Consider the following 22,385-nt stretch of genomic DNA (forward strand, 5'->3'; position numbering starts at 1 on the left):
AAGCAGTCTTGCAAGGATCTTTGCCCAAATCTGCGCAATCTACACTTTTATACATGGTGATTGAGCAGTGGCAGTCAACTCTGTTTGATCCAACGCGAGAGATTGTGGATGTTGTTTCCGTTACCTGGTGACCTTCTAGAAAGGCCATTTATCCCAGGCACTGAGGCAAAATTGTAGCATGTTTAGAGCCCCCAACACATACCCACTGCAAGCCAAACTGTGGGATGTTTTGTTGTTTTTGTCTTTGGCACAAGCAAAAAGCTGTAGTGGGCAAAATTAAGGGTTACCTGTCTGCCTTCTTACCTTTGCTGGATCAACCATCCTTATTTGAATCACCTGCTATGATGGTTTAATCAAAGGTTTGATAAAAATATCAGTTCCCAAACTGTCTGAGAAGCCACGGTGGGGCCTTAATGTGGTACTGACTTTTCTCACATATACGCCCTTTAAGCCGATGCACAGCTGATCATTGCGTCTTTTGACTCTGACTTCTTGCATGTCGCGATCACTTCAGTTCATCTGTGAGTGAGCTCCAGACTTTTGACCTACACCATCAGTTCGAGACAAACTGGTGTTGAGGAACAAAGAGGAATTTTTGCTGAAAGTTGTGACTTCTTTTCACATTGGGCACTTCATCCTTCCAACGTTCTTTGACCCGCCTCACTTCTCAAAAGAGGAGGAGAGACTCCATCAATGGGACCCTAAATAAGCTTTAACGTCGATCACACTGGTAGATGATCAGCGTTCTGTGGAGCAAAGATGGGTAAAACAGTACTGAAAAGGACTTTGTCAAGGTAGATAGTCTTTTACATTATGGTCTACTACAGTTTGGCTAAAAGCAGCCTCCAGATGAACTAGGGGTTCATTCCACCAGGGCCAAGGCTGCTACCACCATGTTAGCATGCAGAGTACCTGTTCCTAGAATCGGTCAGGCTGCGATGTGGGTGTCTGTCACATTCACAAAGCACTACTAGCATGACAGCCAGGCCCGAAGAGAAGAGCATTTTACCCATTCCGTCCTGCAGGCATTTTTGGTCTGAACCCACTCCAGAGACCCTGCACCTTAGGAGATACTGCTTTGGTATAGATCCTAAAAGTGTGAAATCTGTTAGAAGTATCTTCCAGAAGGGGAAATTGACTTAGCTTGGTAACACTCTATCTGGTGGATACTCAATCTCACAGTAGATTCCTCACTGCTCCCCCATGGTAAAAAGAGTGGGCTCTTTTTACCATCAAAAATATCTCAAATTAGAGATCTCTACACTGCTATCTCCAATTGTTTTGTGCATCACTTTCAAGGGTGTGCAAGGAGTCAAGAAAAAAACATCATGTTGGTGTGAAGGGATGGTGCTTAAATGCGATTCCAGCCCATCAATTCTGGGGCGTAAATCAATGTGGAACCATACTGTGCCGCCTAGCAGCACGATGGGGCACTGCTGCTAAAGCTTCCAGATCCAGTTTGGTGCCTGAGGATATTCTGAAGATGATGAATAACCAGTTAAAGTATCCAAAAGGAAGATCATTACTGAAGGTAGGTAACTTATTCATTATCTGCATATATTAATGATGCAAGTCCAACATTTTCAATCAATTGGGCCAAAGGGTCATATGTAAATTAAGTTAAAGAGGAGATAACAGTGACCTTTGAGTAACAGACCAGCTCAGTGTTTGCTTGCGCACAATAGAGACCTAATTCTACTTGTGCCAATCAGTCAAGAAACAGTAAATCAAACTCAGGGCTATACGGCTGATATCGCATTCCAGAAGTCATTGTAATAGCAACCGGTGGGCTCCAGCATCAAACTCGGGAAGACAAATCTGGTAATATCAGTGCTGTTAAATCATATTTGTGAGTTTATTAGAAGGTCTATGTGTACTTTAGCCAGTTGTAAGTCACATAGTGACCCAGTCGCATTGTTACTTTTCACAAGGCCTAAGTACTCCTCGTTGTTCAATGCTTTGAAATAACTAAGCTTCCCAGGATTAACAATATTGTCAGTCATAACGTTGATAGGTTCATTATTAATTTGTAGTGTTGCCATGTAAGATTTAGTTTTCTTTATATTTCGTCCCGATATTCCGCAAAGTGTTTGGATCTGACCCCAGAACAATATGACATAATCTTTATAAGGGTCAGTCTATTTTATCTGAAATACTGCTAAATCAGATATCATTTTCTCTCAATTTATGGATTGTTTGGCGATTATAGTTAGATCACCGCCCTGTTTCTTTTCCCTGCAGGCTGAGACTATTTGGTAGCTTGAGGGACTAATTCATTTAAAATCATCATATTGGAGGCGTGGCCTGACTTGCGATGGCGTAGGACACGAGCTTCGGCCTCTCCAGTCTCCTTTGAGGATTAGATCCCCTTCCACAGCAGCAGGACTGGCTCAGCCGCCATAAGGGACAGCGGGGGACACCAGCTCCATTCCCCTTGTGTGACAGGGTACATGGCAAAATGATTCAGAAAAGGGGGTGGTGATGAACAGAGTGCCTGAATTAAGCAGACCACTCTTACCCAGTCCAAAGATCAGGGCTTGATCCATCACCGTTTTTTAGCTCACTGCACCATCCCAGCTCAGAACTTGGCTATATGCAAATTAGTCTGTTCCTGTCCCAGTGCATGATGGGAACAGGGCAAACCAAACTACCAAGCCAATTCTTATACTGGGAAGGAAACAAGCTTCCGGGGACCGGTTTCTGCCATTTCAGGCGTCGTCGGCCCGGCTTGCTTGAATCCTGATGGTGCAATGAGCAAGGGACTCACATCTGAGTATACCCTTCCACGCTTATGGTGGACAAAATGATTCAGAAAAGGGGGTGGTGATGAACAGAGTGCCTGAATTAAGCAGACCACTCTTACCCAGTCCAAAGATCAGGGCTTGATCCATCACCGTTTTTTAGCTCACTGCACCATCCCAGCTCAGAACTTGGCTATATGCAAATTAGTCTGTTCCTGTCCCAGTGCATGATGGGAACAGGGCAAACCAAACTACCAAGCCAATTCTTATACTGGGAAGGAAACAAGCTTCCGGGGACCGGTTTCTGCCATTTCAGGCGTCGTCGGCCCGGCTTGCTTGAATCCTGATGGTGCAATGAGCAAGGGACTCACATCTGAGTATACCCTTCCACGCTTATGGTGGACAAAATGATTCAGAAAAGGGGGTGGTGATGAACAGAGTGCCTGAATTAAGCAGACCACTCTTACCCAGTCCAAAGATCAGGGCTTGATCCATCACCGTTTTTTAGCTCACTGCACCATCCCAGCTCAGATACTCTGTCCATCACCACCCCTTTTTGAAATTATTTTGGCCACCATGAGTGTGGAAGGGTATGCTCAGACATGAGTCCCTTGCTCATTGCACCATCAGGATTCAAGCAAGCCGGGCCGAAGACGGCTGTAATGCCAGAAACCGGTCCCCGGAAGCTTGTTTCCTTTCTACAGACTGCACATGTAGAACTGCTAGAGGCCCCTATATCAAAGGAGGAACTTCGTCTGGCGCTGCGCACACTACCGTTGGGAAAGACTCCTGGACCAGACGGCATATCGGTCAGTTTCTATCGGCTATTTGTGTCTGAATGGAGTGACCACCTGGTGAGCTTTTCAACTCTTTTATACATGACAAAGGCATTATTCCCATCCTTGGCTGGCTCATAAATATTACTCATTCCAAAGCCAGGCAAGGACCAAACTCTGCTCCTCCTATCAACTCATTGCACTGTTGAAAACAGATGCAAAAATCTTCACTAAGATCCTAGCCACAAGAAATGAATGATGCCTCTCGGAATGGATCTGGACCAGGTAGGTTTCCTACGTAATCGGCAGGGAGCAGATAATTTTCGTAGGGTAGGGCATTTGGTCGAAAAGGTGGATCTTCATAATATACCAGCTTGCCTTCTCTTGCTGGACGCAGAGAAGGCCTTTGACCGAGTTAACTGGGCATTCCTGAGTGTGGTCTCAGTTAAAATACGGTTGTGCTCGTAGATGATTTCCATGATCATGGCTTCTTACGTAGCTCCGGTGGCCACCATTGGGGTCAATGGGCGGAATACTGTTAAAATGCGGAGCAGTACGAAGCATGGTTGCCCGCTGACACTCTTCCTATTTTCCTTGGACACTCATATCTGGCAGGCCAGGAACATAGAGGGCATAGCCTCTGGAGGTCAAATACGCAAGATCAACCTATTCGCAGATGACCTACTTCTTACGCTCTCACAAACAGCCACCTCCCATCCCGGCGGTGGTTTCAAGCCTCACGAAATTTGAGACTTTTAATGGGTTTAGGGTGAATATGTCCAAATTAAGCATACTCAATATCACGGTACCTTTGGCAGACGTGCCTCAGCTGCAGAACCTAGCCTCGTTTCAATGGTGCTTCGATAAGATTAAGTACCTGGTCCTATCTCTCACCATCAAACTTGCCACATGAACAAGAGCGAACTGGCCCCCACACTGTTGTAAAATCTTAGAGGCCCCTGCCAATTTTGTGGATGGGAAGGGTTAGTGTAGTGAAAATGAACATCTTACCACAGGCTTTGTACCTATTCCAGACCTTGCCTACTCCAATCTCACGAGAAGATATTATGGAATGGGAAACAACCTAGAATTTCTAATACCCTCATGATGCAGCCACATGATCATGGTGGACTTGCATGTCCTAATCTCTTAAAGTATTATTAGACAGCACATCTACGCTTCGTCTCTGCCAAGGAGAGTGAGGCCTCTGCTCCATATGGACAGAGCAGAGACTTGTACACTACTTTGGGATCCCGAGTGGATTCCCAAGTATGACCGGCAACACAGTGCATTTATTTTCACTCCTACTAAAACAGTGCTTGACATTTGGGACAGACTGGTTCTCACTAAGAGCCTGACCACCTTCCCCTCACTTAACACAGCTATTGCACGCAACCCTGCGTTTTTCCCTGTGTTGGCCCACAGCGCTTTTAAGGATTAAACTGATAATGACTGTTGGACCTTCGAGACCAATTGAGACACTTTGCACTCCATCCTACTGTATACCCAGATGTCTTCCGACCATACACTCCTTTTGAGCAACTTGTGTTCACATATGATGGATTACTTGGGCTCATCTCTAATATATACACCAAGATAAAACACTCTACGCCTGCCTATACCCATCCTTACCAGTTTTGGTGCGACAACAGTGACACAGAAGTGATAACACCTAAACAAAGGGACACCCTACGGCAGGACATATCCAAAATGTACTGTAGTCTCTCCCTCAGGGAAACAGCATATAAACTCATGTTCCAGTGGTATTTCACTCCATCTCTGTTGTTTGCCATAGATGCTGGGTTCTTTGGCGTCTGTTGGCGGTGCCACAATGCTAGAGGTGATTTTCATCAGATTTGGTGGTCGTGCACATCGATTACCAACTTCTGGAAGGAGGTTTTTAGGCATATTAAAGCCACTGTCGGATACCCACGCCCCTCCTCCTACCGGACGGTGATCCTGGGGATACGTCCTACAACTCTTGAAGGAATGATGCAAGCTGAGTGGACTGTCATTAGTTGTAGGCTACATGCGAAAAGTCTGCTAATCGCACTGCACTGGAAACAAATCTACGCCGCCCACACTAGCCCAATGGATTACCAGACTATGGTACATTTTAGCCATGGAGCCGCTTTCACATACACTTACTGACACCAAATTTCAAGCTGTATAGCGCCTTCTCATTTAATATCTTACCCGCAGAGTTCACTTGTTTTAACCCCCCTCGTCTTGGGGTACTGCAGTTTTTGTTCCCTTGGAGCCCAATAGGTAATTGAACAAATGCTGTGACATTGGCTCCACACTGGGACATCCACACTCGACAACACAGGACAGCACTGTAAAGCCCCATCATTTTGAATTACACAAATGGAATTCACTCGTTAGTTTGACTTTTTACAGGGGGAGAACTTGGTCAGCATTAGGTTGAAAGTTTTTGGAAGAGCTCAAAATCTGTGAGCCCAGACCAAGAACAGTCCACTGAAATATATCTGTATTTAGGCAAGGCTACAAGCGTGTCCCCCCAAAAGCTAAAGACTTATCTATGTCTGTTAGTCGTGTACAAACTCCAGAGTGTGCTTAAAGCACTGGTAGTGGATAACTAACTTGAAGCCATGCAGTGCCATTGGTCTAATAACAAATGACACACAGAAAAAGGCTGATTCAGAGTCAGCTGTGTTTTAAATGTTTGATCTTTGTTCATTCGTGCTTAACACGTGGGCTTGAAGTCCTGGAACACAGCTGCCTGGTCATTCCAATCAATTTGAGAACTGAGCTGTAATCTCATTTACTCGACAGCCTCATTCACTTTCTCTAATTCTGTAAATGCATTGTGCAACACGTGTGTGCTTTTGACTCAAGACTTTCAAATTACAGAACTGACACAGGCCTTTCATTGAGTTTAGAAACCGTCATTTACTTTCCCCAATCAAAGCTTTCTTTCTGAAAAAACCTGACTCACTGTGACTCACTCCACAGTTGGCACTAGTGAAGCAGAAGTATTCCAGGCAGCACTTCAACTCAAACTACAACTGGAAGACGAATTCCCAAACCAGTAGGCGCAGTTGTCTCCTTTGCTGACCACAAGTGCCTATTCCGGTGACGTCCGCTTCAACAGGTTTTAGGTTTCTCTTTACTGGTGCTGGTCGTGACTCAAGGGGATACTGGTACTTTTCCCCGACACCAACAACACCTCTTTCTTTTACAATCACTTGACTTTTCTTTTTTAAGCCAGGCTTGGCATCTCGTCTGTGTGAATCCTATGCTTACCAATTCTTTATACTTTACATTGGCTGGGCTTTGGCTAAAAACTCTCTCACTTTGTGATATTGGATGTTTGGTGTATCATACCTCCGCTTGTGGAATGACTGTATTGCCATGCATGATGGGCTATTTTACATCTCAACGTACGTTGAATTATTATCAAACATTAAATTCTTCAATGCAATTCAGGGATTTCCCTTTTTCAGGGGGATTAACGTCCAGTTCTATACAGCCATTTTCTTAAACGAAGGCCGGTTCAAAGGCAGTGTTGTAATGCTTTTAAGCACCAAGATGTAATCGTTTTTACAATGAAAGACAAATGAAATAAAGAATCTCAGCTAGATTAAGAAAACTGTGACACTGATATTTATATCAAATAACGAATGATAATTTGAGGAACACTCTCTTGCGAAAGTAAGGCTATGCAGGAGGCACACTTACGTCTGTAGCATATGCAATAATGTGCTTACTACAGGGTTTCTAGGCTGAAGGGAACGGATCTTATCCGAAAGTAGATCTGCATGAGTTAGGACCTGACCTTTTGAATTCGAGAAAAGTGTAGGTATAAGTTATGTTGACATTATATTTTAGTTAGCCACAACAGGCCAACAGCTGTGAATCCTCCTAGCACAGATAGATGACATCTACACCTTCGTTAGGAAATGTAATATTCATAACGAAGGTGTAAATGTGCACATCTGCTAGTACTACAAAGATAATGTTTTGAACAGAGTGCCTCGTTGTATTGCATGTGGCTACTAAACTCACACAAACCCTACAGAGGGCTAGAAGCAAAGCAGAGGGCCCTACTCCACTCTGGTCAATAACTACCTTAGAATGCCCTCCACCCTGGGTAATACTGACATTGTAAGCATACAGAAAAGGTGATAACAGATTTTACTCATAATATACATTGTTAGTGAAGCTATACTAATTTTAGGGATTGTGGGGAGTGTTAATGTGATTTTACCCTGTGGAAAATGCTCAGCTTCTCCCAGGATCTGACAAATACATTTTTAGGCAAAACCGCTTTCTCTCACGATTTTCTCATTGGAATTATGCTTGGAGCTCCAGAAGCTAAAATAATGGAACATTTTCTATAAATTCTTAAATATCTATATCATCCACATAAAAAAAGAGTTTGGCAGGTAAGGTGAAACATACTTCCAATAGCAGCACAGTCTGTCAGCAGATACCAGGTGTTCTATGTCAGCTGAGAGGTCTAACGAACAACTACAGTGCTAACATTCCATATTCGTGGCATAAGAGAGGCACACACGGATGCCATATTGCTGGAATGTTAGCTCTTGATTTTAAAGCCTCTATAATGGATCAGGCAAGTACATTAACATTAATGGGTTAATGCAGATATGAAAGTTGCTGTTTAAAGAAAACAAGAGTGGACGTACGAGTTTTAGTCATTGATAATACATACTCCCATGAAATAGATTCCCACCCGAGTTCACCATCCCCTTTCCACGTCTGTTTCCCCAGGCTATTCTTTCTCTGTATTGCCTAATACCTTCTCAATGTTAAATAGTAACAGTCTGGTAGACACAGAAGGCTCTTTAAAGTCCCATTAAAATGCATGGGAGGTTTTTTTTTTTTAGATGAAGGAAGATGCTTTCAAGCAGATCTGATACTTAAAATTAATTTGGGCACCTCTGGGTAATGAAGTTATTTAAATGAGAAGTGGAACGGAAATTTCATTTATCTTTTTACTTATCTCACACTTTTTGTCAGTAGTTTTATCTCGTTGCAAAAAACGTGCACTGACTTCAAAATGTGTTTTACTGGATTACACATAAGGAAATAATGAACATATTTAAAAAATCCTACTTTTAGTTTAGACAGTTTTCTTTCTGTGAAACCTTATAAACATTTAAAAGTAATAAATAATATATGAAACAAAATAACGTTGAAATGAGAGAGAACAGTCAGGCCCCGATTTTAAACTACAGTGAACAATGTAATTGTCTGCCAAATTTTCATAGACTGGGAACACTTAAAATATATATTACAACCTCGCAGAAAAGAATGTTTCCGGGTGCTGATTTATTTCAGGAACTGGAAGCATCAGAGATGAGAGCTGCTTTCGAGTTGATAAAAGTACAAGTCTTGTTTCAGTTACTAGCGATAAATCTCCTGGGTAGGTATCAACCAGATAGGAGCCAATCAAAATGCAGTATTTTGTTAGTGAACACCTGTCTGACTTACATCACAGCACAAAACACTCCTGCAAGGCAGGTCTACTTGTGAAGGAATTCCCCTAATAAAGGCCCTGGCATTTTGAGACACAAATTATGTTAGCCATGACCACATTGTTTGGTTGTCTAAAATAATGTACGCATTGATTTCTTTGTCCTAATTCTATTTTATTATACAAGTTTATGTCTACAATTACAATATCATGTCTGACATGCTGCAAAATGGTGTATTTTAGGCCATGTATGAATGGATAAGTATGTGTGAATATCATTAGTAACAATCATATATTCCCTTTTGTACTCAATACATAGGCCAAGACAGAAATTGTATATTAATCAAAATTGTTATTGATGTTATTTTGTGTCTCCTTTAATATTATTTGAAAAGATAAAATATATAAAAATATTGTTTATAAATACTTGGTTTCTAAAAATAATAAAAAATTATATTTTTTGATACCTTTCCTTTTCTGGTCACACATGGTCTTTGTTTATCATAGGTCCACTTTTTATCTATTTCCTAAATGGTTTATTCACATACAGTATCTCGACCCTGATTTAGGAAAAATGTTCAGGGGTACCCCTATTTTCACACATAATTTGGTGGCACAAAGTCAGGGGAGCACAAAGCAGATGGCAGTCCTTTTCCTGCAAGGACGAAGGTGTTGTTAGTGTTGTGTGAAAAGGACTGGCACCCTCACGCAAGCACAGTGCAAACCTGTGGGTTTATGAAAACATTGGATTTTTCAATCAAAATTAGAAAAAAAGGAATGGTTGCACTTTTAGGAAGCACCACTCAAAATATGCTCAAATCACTGAGTCCGTATATACTGAATTGTACATCTAGATTAAAAGACACTTGACTGTTACTTACTGCCTACAGAAAGCTATGGTGAGGATATAATTGCAGGGCTGTAGAGCAATTATGAGACCGTCACAAACTCTTGATATGGGGACTCCAACTTCAAAGCTCTCCTTCAAGCAAGCTTTGAAAGCTTCCATCATTGGTCTAATACTTACTTACTGTGGCATGTTTTCTATTAAAAATCTCCTAAGCAATGAAACTCTGTCAAATACTTAGTCCTATCAGGTAATATCAGAGGGGTTATTGGCAACAGTTTATCAAAACAAAATATCCAAAATAGTTTGCTTCATATACAAATATCAAAGAACTTCTAATAGATACCCTGAATTTGTCCAAACGTAAACAACTGAAAACAGAAGAGACTTTACCCATAGATAGATGGAGCATAAAGCTTGCAACCATCTGTGACTAAAGATATGGCGAATGTTCCCACTGTTATTTTATTTTACACCCTCTAGTGAGGTTCCTCCAGCTCTGGGGGGAGCATCTGTCACTAGCGGTTGTTGAGAAAATTCTTAGAATAGTCCGTGGAACAGACTGCCATGAAGCGCCTAGCGTTGCTGAAAATGAACAACATTTCAGGAGAACTAGATTCTCTGATTCACCTAAAACCTGCGGCCACTGGTCATACAGATGCCCCAGGAAGGGTCTCACCGAAGCAGACATAGTGCATCAAAGCCCTGAGGGACATGAGACCCAAAGCATTAGTAAGAAATGATCAATCGACTTTGAAGCTTGCCTCTTCTCTTGAGGAGGGAAAAACAAATGCTGTTAGTGTTGAAAATTAAACCTTGACATCTTAAAATACATCTTCTTTTATTTAATGAAAACAAGTTTGTGGGGGGCTAGCAAAAGTATGTTTAGCAAATGCATTAATACTCACCTTGGGCCATGTTATGTTACCCATCAAAAAAGGGAAAGGGAAGTAGTAACGGGTAGAAGAGCTGCTTCTGAAGCTCTTTTAGGGCATTACTGATATCTTTTCTTTGTTACTTATGGACTACTTTTGTCCATATGACTAATACTTCTATTGTTTTGAATTTCCTCATCAAACAACTGATGAGAAGTCCCCAATGTAATGCTGTGCAATTGTAGCTCCTGACTCCAAAAAGCAATCAGACACTATATGCATCTGCACATCATTAATCATGCTAACAAAGTAATGACGTGTTTATGCAATCCTCATAACAACTACTGCAATTAAAGTTTAATGTTAACAGACATTCCAGAGGCAGTCAGCCCAAATTATTCACTATCAATCTAATCTTCTCTATACTCTCATTCGTACTACATCTGTGGAAATGTACCTCTCATTTTGCAACATTTGTACCCCTGCAACTCTGAAACCTACTTCGGCTAGCCTTTAGCACACGTGCCCATATCGTGCCTTCCTCGCGCAATAAAATTACCCGCCTCCAAGTTCCTCTTGTGATATCAAGAAACACATTCCTGTTTATTCTGCAATACTAGGGCCCACACCAGTGCCTCCCTTTTGTATTATGAGAGCTCCCACTCTGCGTGTCTGGGCCACTGTCTTTGGGAAAATGCTTCACACATTGTCATTCCAATAATCGCACGAAGTAATCCACATAAGAAATACTGTGGGATATAAGACAATCCATTCTGCATTATATATCAAGCATATATGAAGGCCATATTAATTAAATCACTGCACCATTTATAAAGACATTTCAATTAAAATACTCAGCAATAAATGTTAGGATTTCTAGCAATAAGAATTTAACCGCACCACCATGGTCTCCTCATTTTATTTACATTGTTGTTATATTTTCTAAAATGTTTATAAAAACTTTAAATGAGGTGCACATACAATACAGGCAATGCAGAAAATAAAGAACACATATTTTAAAAAATCCATGTTTTGAGGCTAGTTATTAATCGGTTCAAGTACTTTTCTTTTGTCATTCGATAAGAGTGTTAGAAGATTTTATGAAGAAACGGGTCCTATATGTCTTTATAATTGTCATCATCTCTCCATGCCACACCAACTATGATTTATAAGCTAGAGTCTTGACCAGTCAGTGACTTTGTAAACTCCTCATTGTTGTTGCATAAAGCTTTACCGTATTTCCCAGAATCCACTGTATCTTTTTTTATGAAATTGACTGAATTTGCAATGCAGTGGTGTGGCAAAAAGGAATGGAAGTGTGATCTCCTTGAGTCTGCACTGAAAAGGTGACCAACCTAACTGTTCACAAACCTTCATATGAAAGGACATTTTCATGACTTGGGTTGTCCACAATCGTCAGTAGAAACTTCAGAGGTGATAGAGTGGTCCTGACATTATGTCTTCTCTCACATTCCCCTCATGTCAGCTACTCAGTCTTGTAGTTCCCAACCTACCTCCAACCCATACTCAAGACTGCATCTGGATATGACAGGGTTTAACTTGTTCGTCAGTTGCCCTTGCATTATTATCTTATATATTTGGTTTGAAACATTAGGGCATCGAACACCAATTCAGAAATTAAATGCCCGATGCAAATTAATTCACTAACACAACAAACAATAGGTTTGCACATCCCCAACCAATCAAGGACATACAATATTCCAAACTTGACCTAGTTTGCTTTTAGAAAATGCTGTTCAAAATTCAGGCTCCTACCAGCCATGGGGATATTCCTTTCTGATCAGAGAGCTGGTGGAACTACATTCCTCTGTCCATCCAAAGTTATCACCACTCTCGCCAAGAGAATTGTATTTACATTTGAAAGGAAGGTTTGTTCTCTTTCAAAGGGTGCTATCTCAGAAGAAATTAAACAGTTTTTATCGTACTGGGCCATGCACATATGTGCTCACAACAAATGGAATTGACTCTCGCTACTAAAAATAATAGATGTTATTATAATACCATGATTACCTGGTAGTCATTAAAAAGTATGGAAGCTGAATTTGCACGGAGTCAAACCTGTGATAAACAGGTTACACACAGATTCCGAAGCCGATGTTCCTAATGATGCTGCTACGTCTTTCCATGCCCTACCACCTCTCTGGAGCAGGCAGATGCATTACAGACATGGATCTGTCTAAATATCCACTCTCCCTGCTGGCAGAGACTACGACAAGATACACAAAATATACTTTTCCTTCATATTCGAGAACATAGTTAGAATATTAAATTATACTGTTTCCTAATATTTGGGCATATTTTAGGTCTCTTCTCCAAATTTTCGAAGACTTATAGAAATGAGACTACTTAATCGGACACAGCTATATAGGCAGCATCAATGGTTCGCACACTGGTGCCCATATCACCTAAGCAGCTACCCAGAAGAGGCAACGAAAAGTAGAAAAGACCATTTAATGTTTATTTGTGAATGAGCATGGGGAAGGAAAGTTTTCGGGTCCAAGCTGTACTAAGAGGACTGAAGTCCATATAAAGGTAATCAGTAGCCACAGCAAAACACACCATATCAAGACCATGTTTTAGAAAAGCCTGCAGAAGCTTTGTACCTTTGATGGTGGAGCGGCTTGCCTGTTTCCCTGTGTTAGTCCTCTGGTGCTTCGTAGACATGCGTTTCATCTGTCGGGGATTGCTGGGAGGAGAGGTGCCGTAGAACGTTTCAGCACTTGCTTCATCTGAAAAGTCCTCCGCTTCCGATTCCAAGTTTTCAGATCCCAGGTTTTCACTAGAAGCATGTTGCGTCCTATGGGGCTGCCTGAGGAGGAGAGAGCAATCAGACATGTTAGAGTAGGCTTACATTTCTGTGACTCCCCTGTGCAAGCTAATTAATACAGACTACCACTTTAGCCCCCGCATTCTACCAGTCCTGTCCGACAGATTTCAAGCATCCACCTCACCACTGTGATTCCATCAATTTCCATCCTTAAAGCTACAGAACATCGTCCCCCATATCAGGTGCTCCCGGCCAAACGATAATTCGCATACAGGTAAGCTATGAGATCTACATAGCTGCAAGGGCAGAAATCTTACTAGTTATAAATCAAGATGCCTTGAACTGGAAGCGAATAACAACACGACTGACTAGCAAAGTTTTTATTGTGTGACTCAAAAAAGGCTGCGTTCAAAAAATCCACCGGAGCACGACGCTGGTAAAATTCTAGAAAACCATTCTGAGTACAGGTTTTCAATTCTAGAGTTAGGGTACAGGCTAGACATCCAGCCCCCTGCACTGTGTTTCAGGAACAGTTTACCTCTATTCCTGGAAAACAAAGAACGCTTGCAAACACCAGGGATTCTCGACTTCGGCCACAGCACACTAAATACAAGCACAATGATCCTCTTGTTGTTCAAGTTTAAACTTCAAATTACAATAGTTAGAATTTCAAAACGAATGATGCTAGAAAGGAGTTCTCGCCAGGCTGCTAGGACACAAGGCCATGGCCAGTTTGGATTCATTTATTGCTTTCATGCTCAGACCAACTGCAAGCTCAGCTGGATAAGGCCAGGAAGTACATCGCAGTGCGTTTAGTGGAACAGTTAGGAAAGTGCATTTTTGTGAGAAGTGCATGCTTTGAAGTATTGTCAAAGGGCCTCCTATCGAATGGTGGAATACTGCACAAGTATTTCAGGGCAACTACTCAAAGGTTTCAATCGTTCCTGTCACTGGGATGATCCAGATGGTAAGTGTTCTTACTGTCCTTAACGGCTTCATCAAAAAATATATAATTTTCCAAACATTTATTTCGTAATTAGTCAAACTGCAGCCCAGATATTACCAGTCCTCATGTTCTCAATGTAAAAAAGATAGCTTTCATGAGTCCTGCAGAGAGGGGATTTGGTTCTGTCCATGTAATGGAAAGGAGTACATATTTTGATTGGGCCGAAGTTTCCAAAGAGGAAGTGCTTCTCCTCCAACCAGCTGTGCTCATATTTTTTCTTCATTCAGCTGCCAAAAGCCAGCAGCAGTAAGGCTGCCTATTGAATGCTCACTAAAACGCATACAGTATCAATCCTTAAATGAGATGGAACTTGACCTTCCAGGGGCACACACATGCCACTGCAATGCTTCTAAAGTGTCTTAGGTAGATAATTTACAGGGTTTGTTTTTGTTCTGGCGGCAGCACAGAAGCGAGGAAGGCAGTCATGGATTGCTGTTTTTCCAGTCACTGCACCGTCTCTTCCCTTTGCATCATTAACTTTGGACTTCACTGTGCAATTGTGTGTTTGAGAGCAGAGTGGGATGCACAGCGTTACTCTCAATCTATAAGCATTTTTAGGTCCGACTTGACAATGCAGCTGTCCTCAGATCGTATGTGCTCAACCAAAAATGAGTTTTCATAGTACTACTGAGAGAGAGGATTAAGCCCCACCCACATACTGGGTGTCCGAGTACAGTATTTGATTGGGCCAAAGTTCTGCGCTTCCACTGAAAAGAGAACTTGCATGTTTTGGCTTGTGGCCAAACTTGTACTCAATAGGGCAGGACTGAATTGGGTATGGCGGCAAGCCAATAATCATGGCTAGGCACCAGATCTGTTTATCATGAAATGTTATGATAAATGCAGTAGTCCTGACATACTTAGTGTGACAAGCAGACCATTAATTTCTTTAAAGGTGGATTGTTATTACTCTGCATGAAAGCCTGCAGAGAAGGATTGTTTTTACATAGAATCGCCCAGACTGATGTAGTGAGCAAGGGTTCTGGTGTTGGTTATCTCTTATAACAAACCATTAATATAGAAGGTTTGCTCTATGAGAATCCTTATTAAGACCTCTTAGGAGAGATAGTATTTTGCTCATCCAACTGTAATTTTGTTTAACTTTGCAATTATATAACTGTGCCTGTTTGTTGCCTTGAGGGAAAGCTTATGCCCAAAATAGCATGCCTGAATTTGTTATGTTGACAAGCTAACAGCCTGATTGGTGCATATGAAAAAGTTTAGTTTGATTCATCTGCCTATTATGAAAAGTTATGACAAAGGCAGTAGGCCTAGCCTATTCATTGTGAAAGCCAGTAGGCCTTTAACCGTTAGTTGCTACTGCATTGCGTAACAGCCTATGGGCAGTATTTTACTAAATGAAATCTCAAAGACTACAGTAGCAGGCAAGGGTATTGGGTTTGCCCATCCAGTCTGACAGACAGACTCAGGTTGTTTTCACTGTAATGTTTGTTGGTTGGCACAATTGAGAGAGTTTGCATATTGTTTTACAAACTGTATCTTTCAACATCTTTTTAATTTTATAACTGTATGCATGATGGTTGCCAGTTTATGTGCTCCTGAAAAGGTCTGTGTCGGATATGATGTCAAGCCAAAGTTAAATGCTTTTGGCCGTATTGGTTCATTGGGAAAAGTTATGACAGACTCAATACATTCGATGGAGTTTATTATGAAGCGTTCCAGTATGCCTTACTTATTGTGAACAGTTTGTATTGAAGGCAATGGGCTTTTGTGATTTCAGTGATGAGCACCACGAGCTTAGAGCTTGTAAATCAGTAATGCACTATTTTTCCCATTTGGCAGGATGGTGGGGTGAAGAGAGGCATAAATGAGTAATGAGCGAAAAGGACAGGCATTATATTGCCAGTCCGCCAATCAATAGTGTAAAACAATGCGAGAAGTAAAGATGGTAGAAGATAATCGAAAGTTACCAAAAACTGAAGGGGGATCAATGGACAGGTAGTTCTGGTCTGTATGTCGACCACTTCCACAGCAAATAACCCATATATCGTACAAGCCAAATGAAACAAACTGATAGTAACAAAAGTAAGAAACAAAGACCTGTATGTTCCGTTTACATTGCCGATCACAAATGTAGCCATGCGTCACAGAGGTCAGACAATATAAGTACGAAAGGCCTCATTCTGCATGCCTTGGTGGAATAGAACAAAAATAGAGAGAACAAGCACAGCACTGGCTACTTTTTCCTACTTTTACACAGTGTAAAGTAGAATAATGTGTAAAAATTGGCTATGTGCATACAAATATCAAGGATAAACAGCAATTTGCCCGATACATATTTGTAAAAGTAAGCACAAACACTGAAAGCACCTCATTTTACACTTACTATGGCACTCAGAATGAGGCTATTAGAGGTTTATGGTCCTTTGAAAGTAGCAGGTGGAAGGCAATACAGTAAATGGGTTACAAGATTAGAGGAGAGCTCAAAATAAATGCTTTTTGGGCTTGGAGAGAAAGTGAATGCTTCTCTGTTGAGGAGAAAGACATTTACCCATGACAACATCGGGAGTTCCGGCGACATGCCCGTCTAGAAACATATCCTGTTCATTGACTTTAGGAGACAGGCAAACACAGAAATAGAAACTGGGTGGGGTATCCCTCTGATCGTATGCAGCCAAACGGATCTCATCCGGTTGTGGATTGCATTTAGACGAGCGATCAGAGGATCAAAGGTGTGGTAAATTCTATTAACAAGCAGATTTAATTACATGTCCTAAGCACAAACTGTCTGGTTTCTCTAGGTGGAACTTAAAACAATCATATTCACAATTGATGTGGCAAAGAAAGAGCCCAGAGACTGGGACCGGGATATACAATTTTGCAAACATTTGAGGGTGGCATTCATGAAAATTATATACAAAACTTGATACAACTTTTTTTTTTTTAAGTACTTTTCTTTACAAATAATCAATACTAAATAAGTGAATGATGGTGTACCTTCATACGGCCCCCAATGAAAGTGTTGTGACGTAGCATTTAGAGGAGACGGGCGAAAAGGTGGTGAGCATATATATGGATAGCACAGATATATCACCAACTCCTACTGCATGAAACCCTTAAAGAGCAGAGCCTAGGAAGTCTCTCTGTGCTGTGTGTATTGTGCAGTATAGGACTTACAATTAAGGAAATTTAAATGTAGGCACTGCCATTTTATCAGGCACCATACAAATTCTGGATTTACTTAGTGGTTTTTACCTGGCCTTCAACAGTTCTTTTTAACTGTGGCCTAGAGGCAGCTTTTCTCCATCACAAGCCACAATAAAACAAAATCGTAAATAAAATATATATTTATACATACACAGAGTGCCTTTTGGACAACCCTCTTCATCCATTGGTCTGTTCAACATTTTGGTACTGCCTATCACAAACCAGAACGGGGGTCAATGGGTCAGCCACTTAGGTCACTAGCTTTCAGGAAACTCCACTGGCTACCAGTCATGAAGAGATGCCAGTACAAACTACTCCCCCAAGCATACAAGGCCTTACACAACGAATACCAGCATACCTAAACCAATGCGTGACCTTTCACCAGCCCACTAGGAAACTCAGACCAGGATCCCTCGCCCTAGCTGCCACCCGTCGCATCCACCGGACTTAAAGCGGAGGCCGCTCCTTCTCCCATCTGGCAGCCTAGACCTGGCATTACCTCTACCTGCACCCCAGAGCCTCACCATCGCTCCAGCAATTCAGGTAGGACCTCAAGACATCAATGTTCAACCAATAGGAGAACAGGCAGAACTATCCAACAACGCCTTGAGACCTTCACGGGTTAAGCAGCCGCACTCTACAAATCCCGATTAATTGGTTTAGTACTGTGAGTAACAGCACTTTATCACATATGCACATCCACCAAAAAGGAAGTGAACTTCAGGTCTAGGGTTTGTGGGCTGATATTTTGCCAAGTTCCACCAGGCACTGTGCTACTAAAATTTTATGCACTGGTTACTTTTATATTTGCATTTGTTATGGTAAGCAGGTAGTTGCCATGTAGAGGCAGAAGTGCTTTTTTTCCCTTCTTTTATTTTTGTGGTATATCCTTGCAATTAAACAATCTTTAACTACCAGACCTACTGACTTTGTGTATCTTTGGATTAAACTTTATCAAATAGATTGTTGTATCTAAGACACGAGTGAAAATGTAAACTACCATATCAGCCTGACCCTCTAGAAAGAAGAATATATATATATGGAGTATGTTACTTACCCTGTAAGCATCTATTCGTAGCATGGAGTGCTGTAGACTCATACACTATGCACACTCTTGCGTTCCAGAGTTGGGCTTGGACTCTATAACTTGTTTTTCTCTAAGAAGTCTCTCCTTCTTCCCTTGCATGACCCGGAGCCGAGCATTCTCGCCAACACGACATAGCCACCTCAGTCGAAGAAGTTGTGGAATTCGCTTGAAAATTTGACTGTCACTAAAATTGAAAAATTATCAGGGACGTAGAAAGGCTCTGTGTCTGTTCCACGTCGAGAAGACATAAGGGCACTGAAGCCGCACGGAGCTCCAGTACTATTCGTCGGAACCCTATGGCAGAAAATATCAATCTAAAGATGGAGCCGTTGTTCATGTGCATTCACTCGAAGAGGAGGAGTCTCGACACCACATCAGCAACAAAAGACAGAGAAAAATAAGTTGTAGAGTCTGAGCCCAACACTAGAAGACAGGAGTGTGCAATGCATGTATATCTGTAGCCAACACATGCAACGGATAATATATATATATATAAATATATATATATATACACATACATATATTTTTATATATATATATATATATATATATATATATATACACAAATACATAGATAGATAGACAGATAGACAGATAGACAGATAGACAGATAGACAGATAGACAGATAGATAGATAGATAGATAGATAGATAGATAGATAGATAGATAGATAGATAGATAGATAGATAGATAGATAGATAGATAGATAGATAGATAGATAGATAGATAGATAGATAGATGTAAAGTTATTGCATGAATGCATTCCCAATGCACTTATTGCATTGGAATGACTTCTGGTGTAAAAGTCAGCGTTGTAACAACTGATCTTTGCAATGAGGGTCTGTAGTCATGTTCCTGCTATATAAAACTTTATAAATAAACAAATAAACCTCAAACTATTTAAATCCCAAAATGTTTGTACCTATGAAATGGGCCTAATGTACTGCAAATTGTACCATTTGTTACTAAATATCCAGAAATATATACAGAAAATCTATATTTTGCAGGGTAGTCTTTAACGCATTCTATTGATAGAGCAAGATTTTGCATCGCGACTTGCTCGATACATGAACCTCGAATGTGTTGTAACCCCATAAAATGTGTACGTTTTACTAATCTCTTTTATTTTTGATATACATGTATCTTAGAGAAGCTTGCCTATGTGTTTTACTAATACGAATAACTCTCGTACTCTAAAATGGCCGTTGCTTGCATTTCTGTTTCTGCGCATGCGTTAGGTATAATCACGTGTCGTGACGCAGTCACCGTTTGGAGGGAAAGGGTGCACATGCGTAATAGCCATAAAATGGCCGTGCTTGTAATAACGTGGTGAAGCTCGTGCTGTTGCTCATCGTGTCGTTATGTGTTGCACTTATCATTAACAGCATAGTATATTTTTATACTGATAAACCTGAAATACAAAATCATGACATGTAATACATTCATTTATTCCTATGTGCTAATTTGTTTTCGCTTACTTTTCATGTATCGTGGGAAATGGGGGTCCGAATGGGTCGTGAGCCATCTTGAAGGTCCCTTCCACGCATACTCGAGATGCGAGGCAAGAAACAACCTTGGGCAGTGGAACTCAGCCAGCTGGCAGCCACAGTCAAGATGCTCATGTGAACGCCACCTCTGACCCAGCAAGATGGAGTTTGAATGTTCTTAAACTGTTACAATGAAATTATTCCTATTGTATTCCGCATACTCTCTCATGGGAACCCCAATCTTGCTAGGCGGTACCTTAGAATGTAAATTAGGACTTGCAGAAGTCGGTTCTGATTGGTGTGTTAACCAAATCCTACCTTAGGACCAATCGAAATTGGGGATTCTGACACTTTGCAACATTTGGGGGGTGGTACACTGTCCCAAAACAGTATATCTAGCCTAGGTTCACCTAGGGAATTTGTCCGACTTGTCCGAATAGCTGACCTGTCACTGACCCAACGCACTCAATAGGTGACTGAATATACAGAGCGCTGCGGAGCACTCTGTCCGAATTTGACCATAGACTAAGGTTTTACTAAACCGTAAGTGCTGGCGGAGCACTTTGCTGGGGAGTTCGCTAACCCAATCGGGGTTCTGACTGATAGCTGCAGAGAGGGTGGAGCGCAGGCGTTGCTTCCGAACTGCGGGTGCTGGTCGTATCCTGGTGGTCCTGTCCTGATCCTAATCTGGTTTTCCTGTCCTGTCCTGCGGTGTCCATTCTGCACCTGCTGTCCCATTGAGGGTTATCCTTCCTTGAGGGTTTTCCTGTCCTTAACTGACCCATGGCCAGGGTTGGTTTTCACACCAGTCTAGGTAAATATCATACCGAAACCCTTTAAAAAAACTGCACCTTTCTATTTTTCTGTCTTTGCTTCAATAAAGACATACCTTTGCATATGATAAATGTTCCATGCTTTTTCCGCAACTATTGCATATCATAAAGTCATTTGCATTTGATTTCATAGCGTGTTCCTATGTTACCCTACCTTTTAGAAATCATTTTCTCCATTGCAGTCTTTCATAAAGCTGAACTTTGATTTATAGCGTGTTTCACTTTTGCTCATTCTATAAGCTGTTTAAGATTTCCAGAGTTCTTAGTTAGGTTTATGAAGTATACCCAATAGCTTAATTCTCTTAGTGCATAAGTTTGCCCATTTATAAAAATGTATTCTTGCATTACCATTTTACTTTACTCAGCGTGTTCCCTGTCTCACTATTATTTAGAAAACCTAAATGTTTGCCCTTACACTGTTCTTTTATAGTTATATGCTTTTCGTTATCCTGATTATTGATTGTCTCCTAACTGTAAGTCTAATGCTTTATGAAAATGAAATCTAGACAAATCTTTTAAAACTTCCAGTTGTCCGTGGTCATTTTATAGAAAATCAAAATCTATATGTTGGGTTTGTATTTCTTCTGCCTTTCCTTTTACAGCTAGCTCCCTGACCCATCGTGGTCAAAGGTACCCGTAACAGTGGTTGGTAAGTCGGGTACACTGGAAATAGTAGAAAGGGACTCATGATTATTGGTAGTAGGTTGTAGGGTCATCTGATCAATGTATATGGTGAATTGAAGTATATGGGCCCGAGACCTAAGTGGTGAAAATATTGGTCGGGTGACCTGCGATCTCTATCACTATTATTGACCAGTATTAGCTTTCCTGATACACTCTGCATTAAAATGTAGAATTTATTTTCAAATGATTCTTGAGAAGCATTCACATATTTGTTAAATTGCTCTTTAGATCTAATGTAATGTTGGTCAATATGACTTGATAATATTATGCTTTGAAGACACAATCTCCCCTCAAAATATTGTTAATTTTAACTTTTGTTCAGTCCATAATTTTTGTGTTCATTAAAGAGTTAATTTATTTAAAAAAAAATCCTTTTATGGCACATCAGTGCTATGTCCAGTACTGATTCGAATGCTGCTTAAAACTTGGATGGACATACAAACATTGCTCACAAAAAGTTGGGGAGCCTTGCCCTAGTCTATACACCCTCTACCCCGAACAGCTGTACAGGAGATTAGGTCTAATAATGAACAGCTGGCTCCAGGAAAAGCTCCAGTGATGGATGCCCCTCAGTTTCATTCCATATATATGGATCTCCTGCCCTCCTAACTGTTTAGAATATATGTCAGAGG

General features: G+C 41.1%; 1 protein-coding gene across 3 annotated transcripts in view; it reads right to left on the bottom strand.

Moving 5' to 3' along the window:
* The window catches only part of MAP3K4 (mitogen-activated protein kinase kinase kinase 4), a 502,654-nt gene that overhangs the window by 311,133 nt on the left and 169,136 nt on the right, over positions 1-22,385 (bottom strand). For all 3 annotated transcript variants that reach the window (XM_078648714.1, XM_078648713.1, XM_078648715.1), the window contains exon 2: positions 13,325-13,530. In XM_078648714.1, the coding sequence (XP_078504840.1) occupies positions 13,325-13,530 (206 nt within the window). The remainder of the gene's footprint in view (positions 1-13,324; positions 13,531-22,385) is intronic.

Source organism: Lissotriton helveticus, chromosome 6, assembly GCF_964261635.1.
Source record: "Lissotriton helveticus chromosome 6, aLisHel1.1, whole genome shotgun sequence".
Lineage (NCBI taxonomy): Eukaryota > Metazoa > Chordata > Amphibia > Caudata > Salamandridae > Lissotriton > Lissotriton helveticus.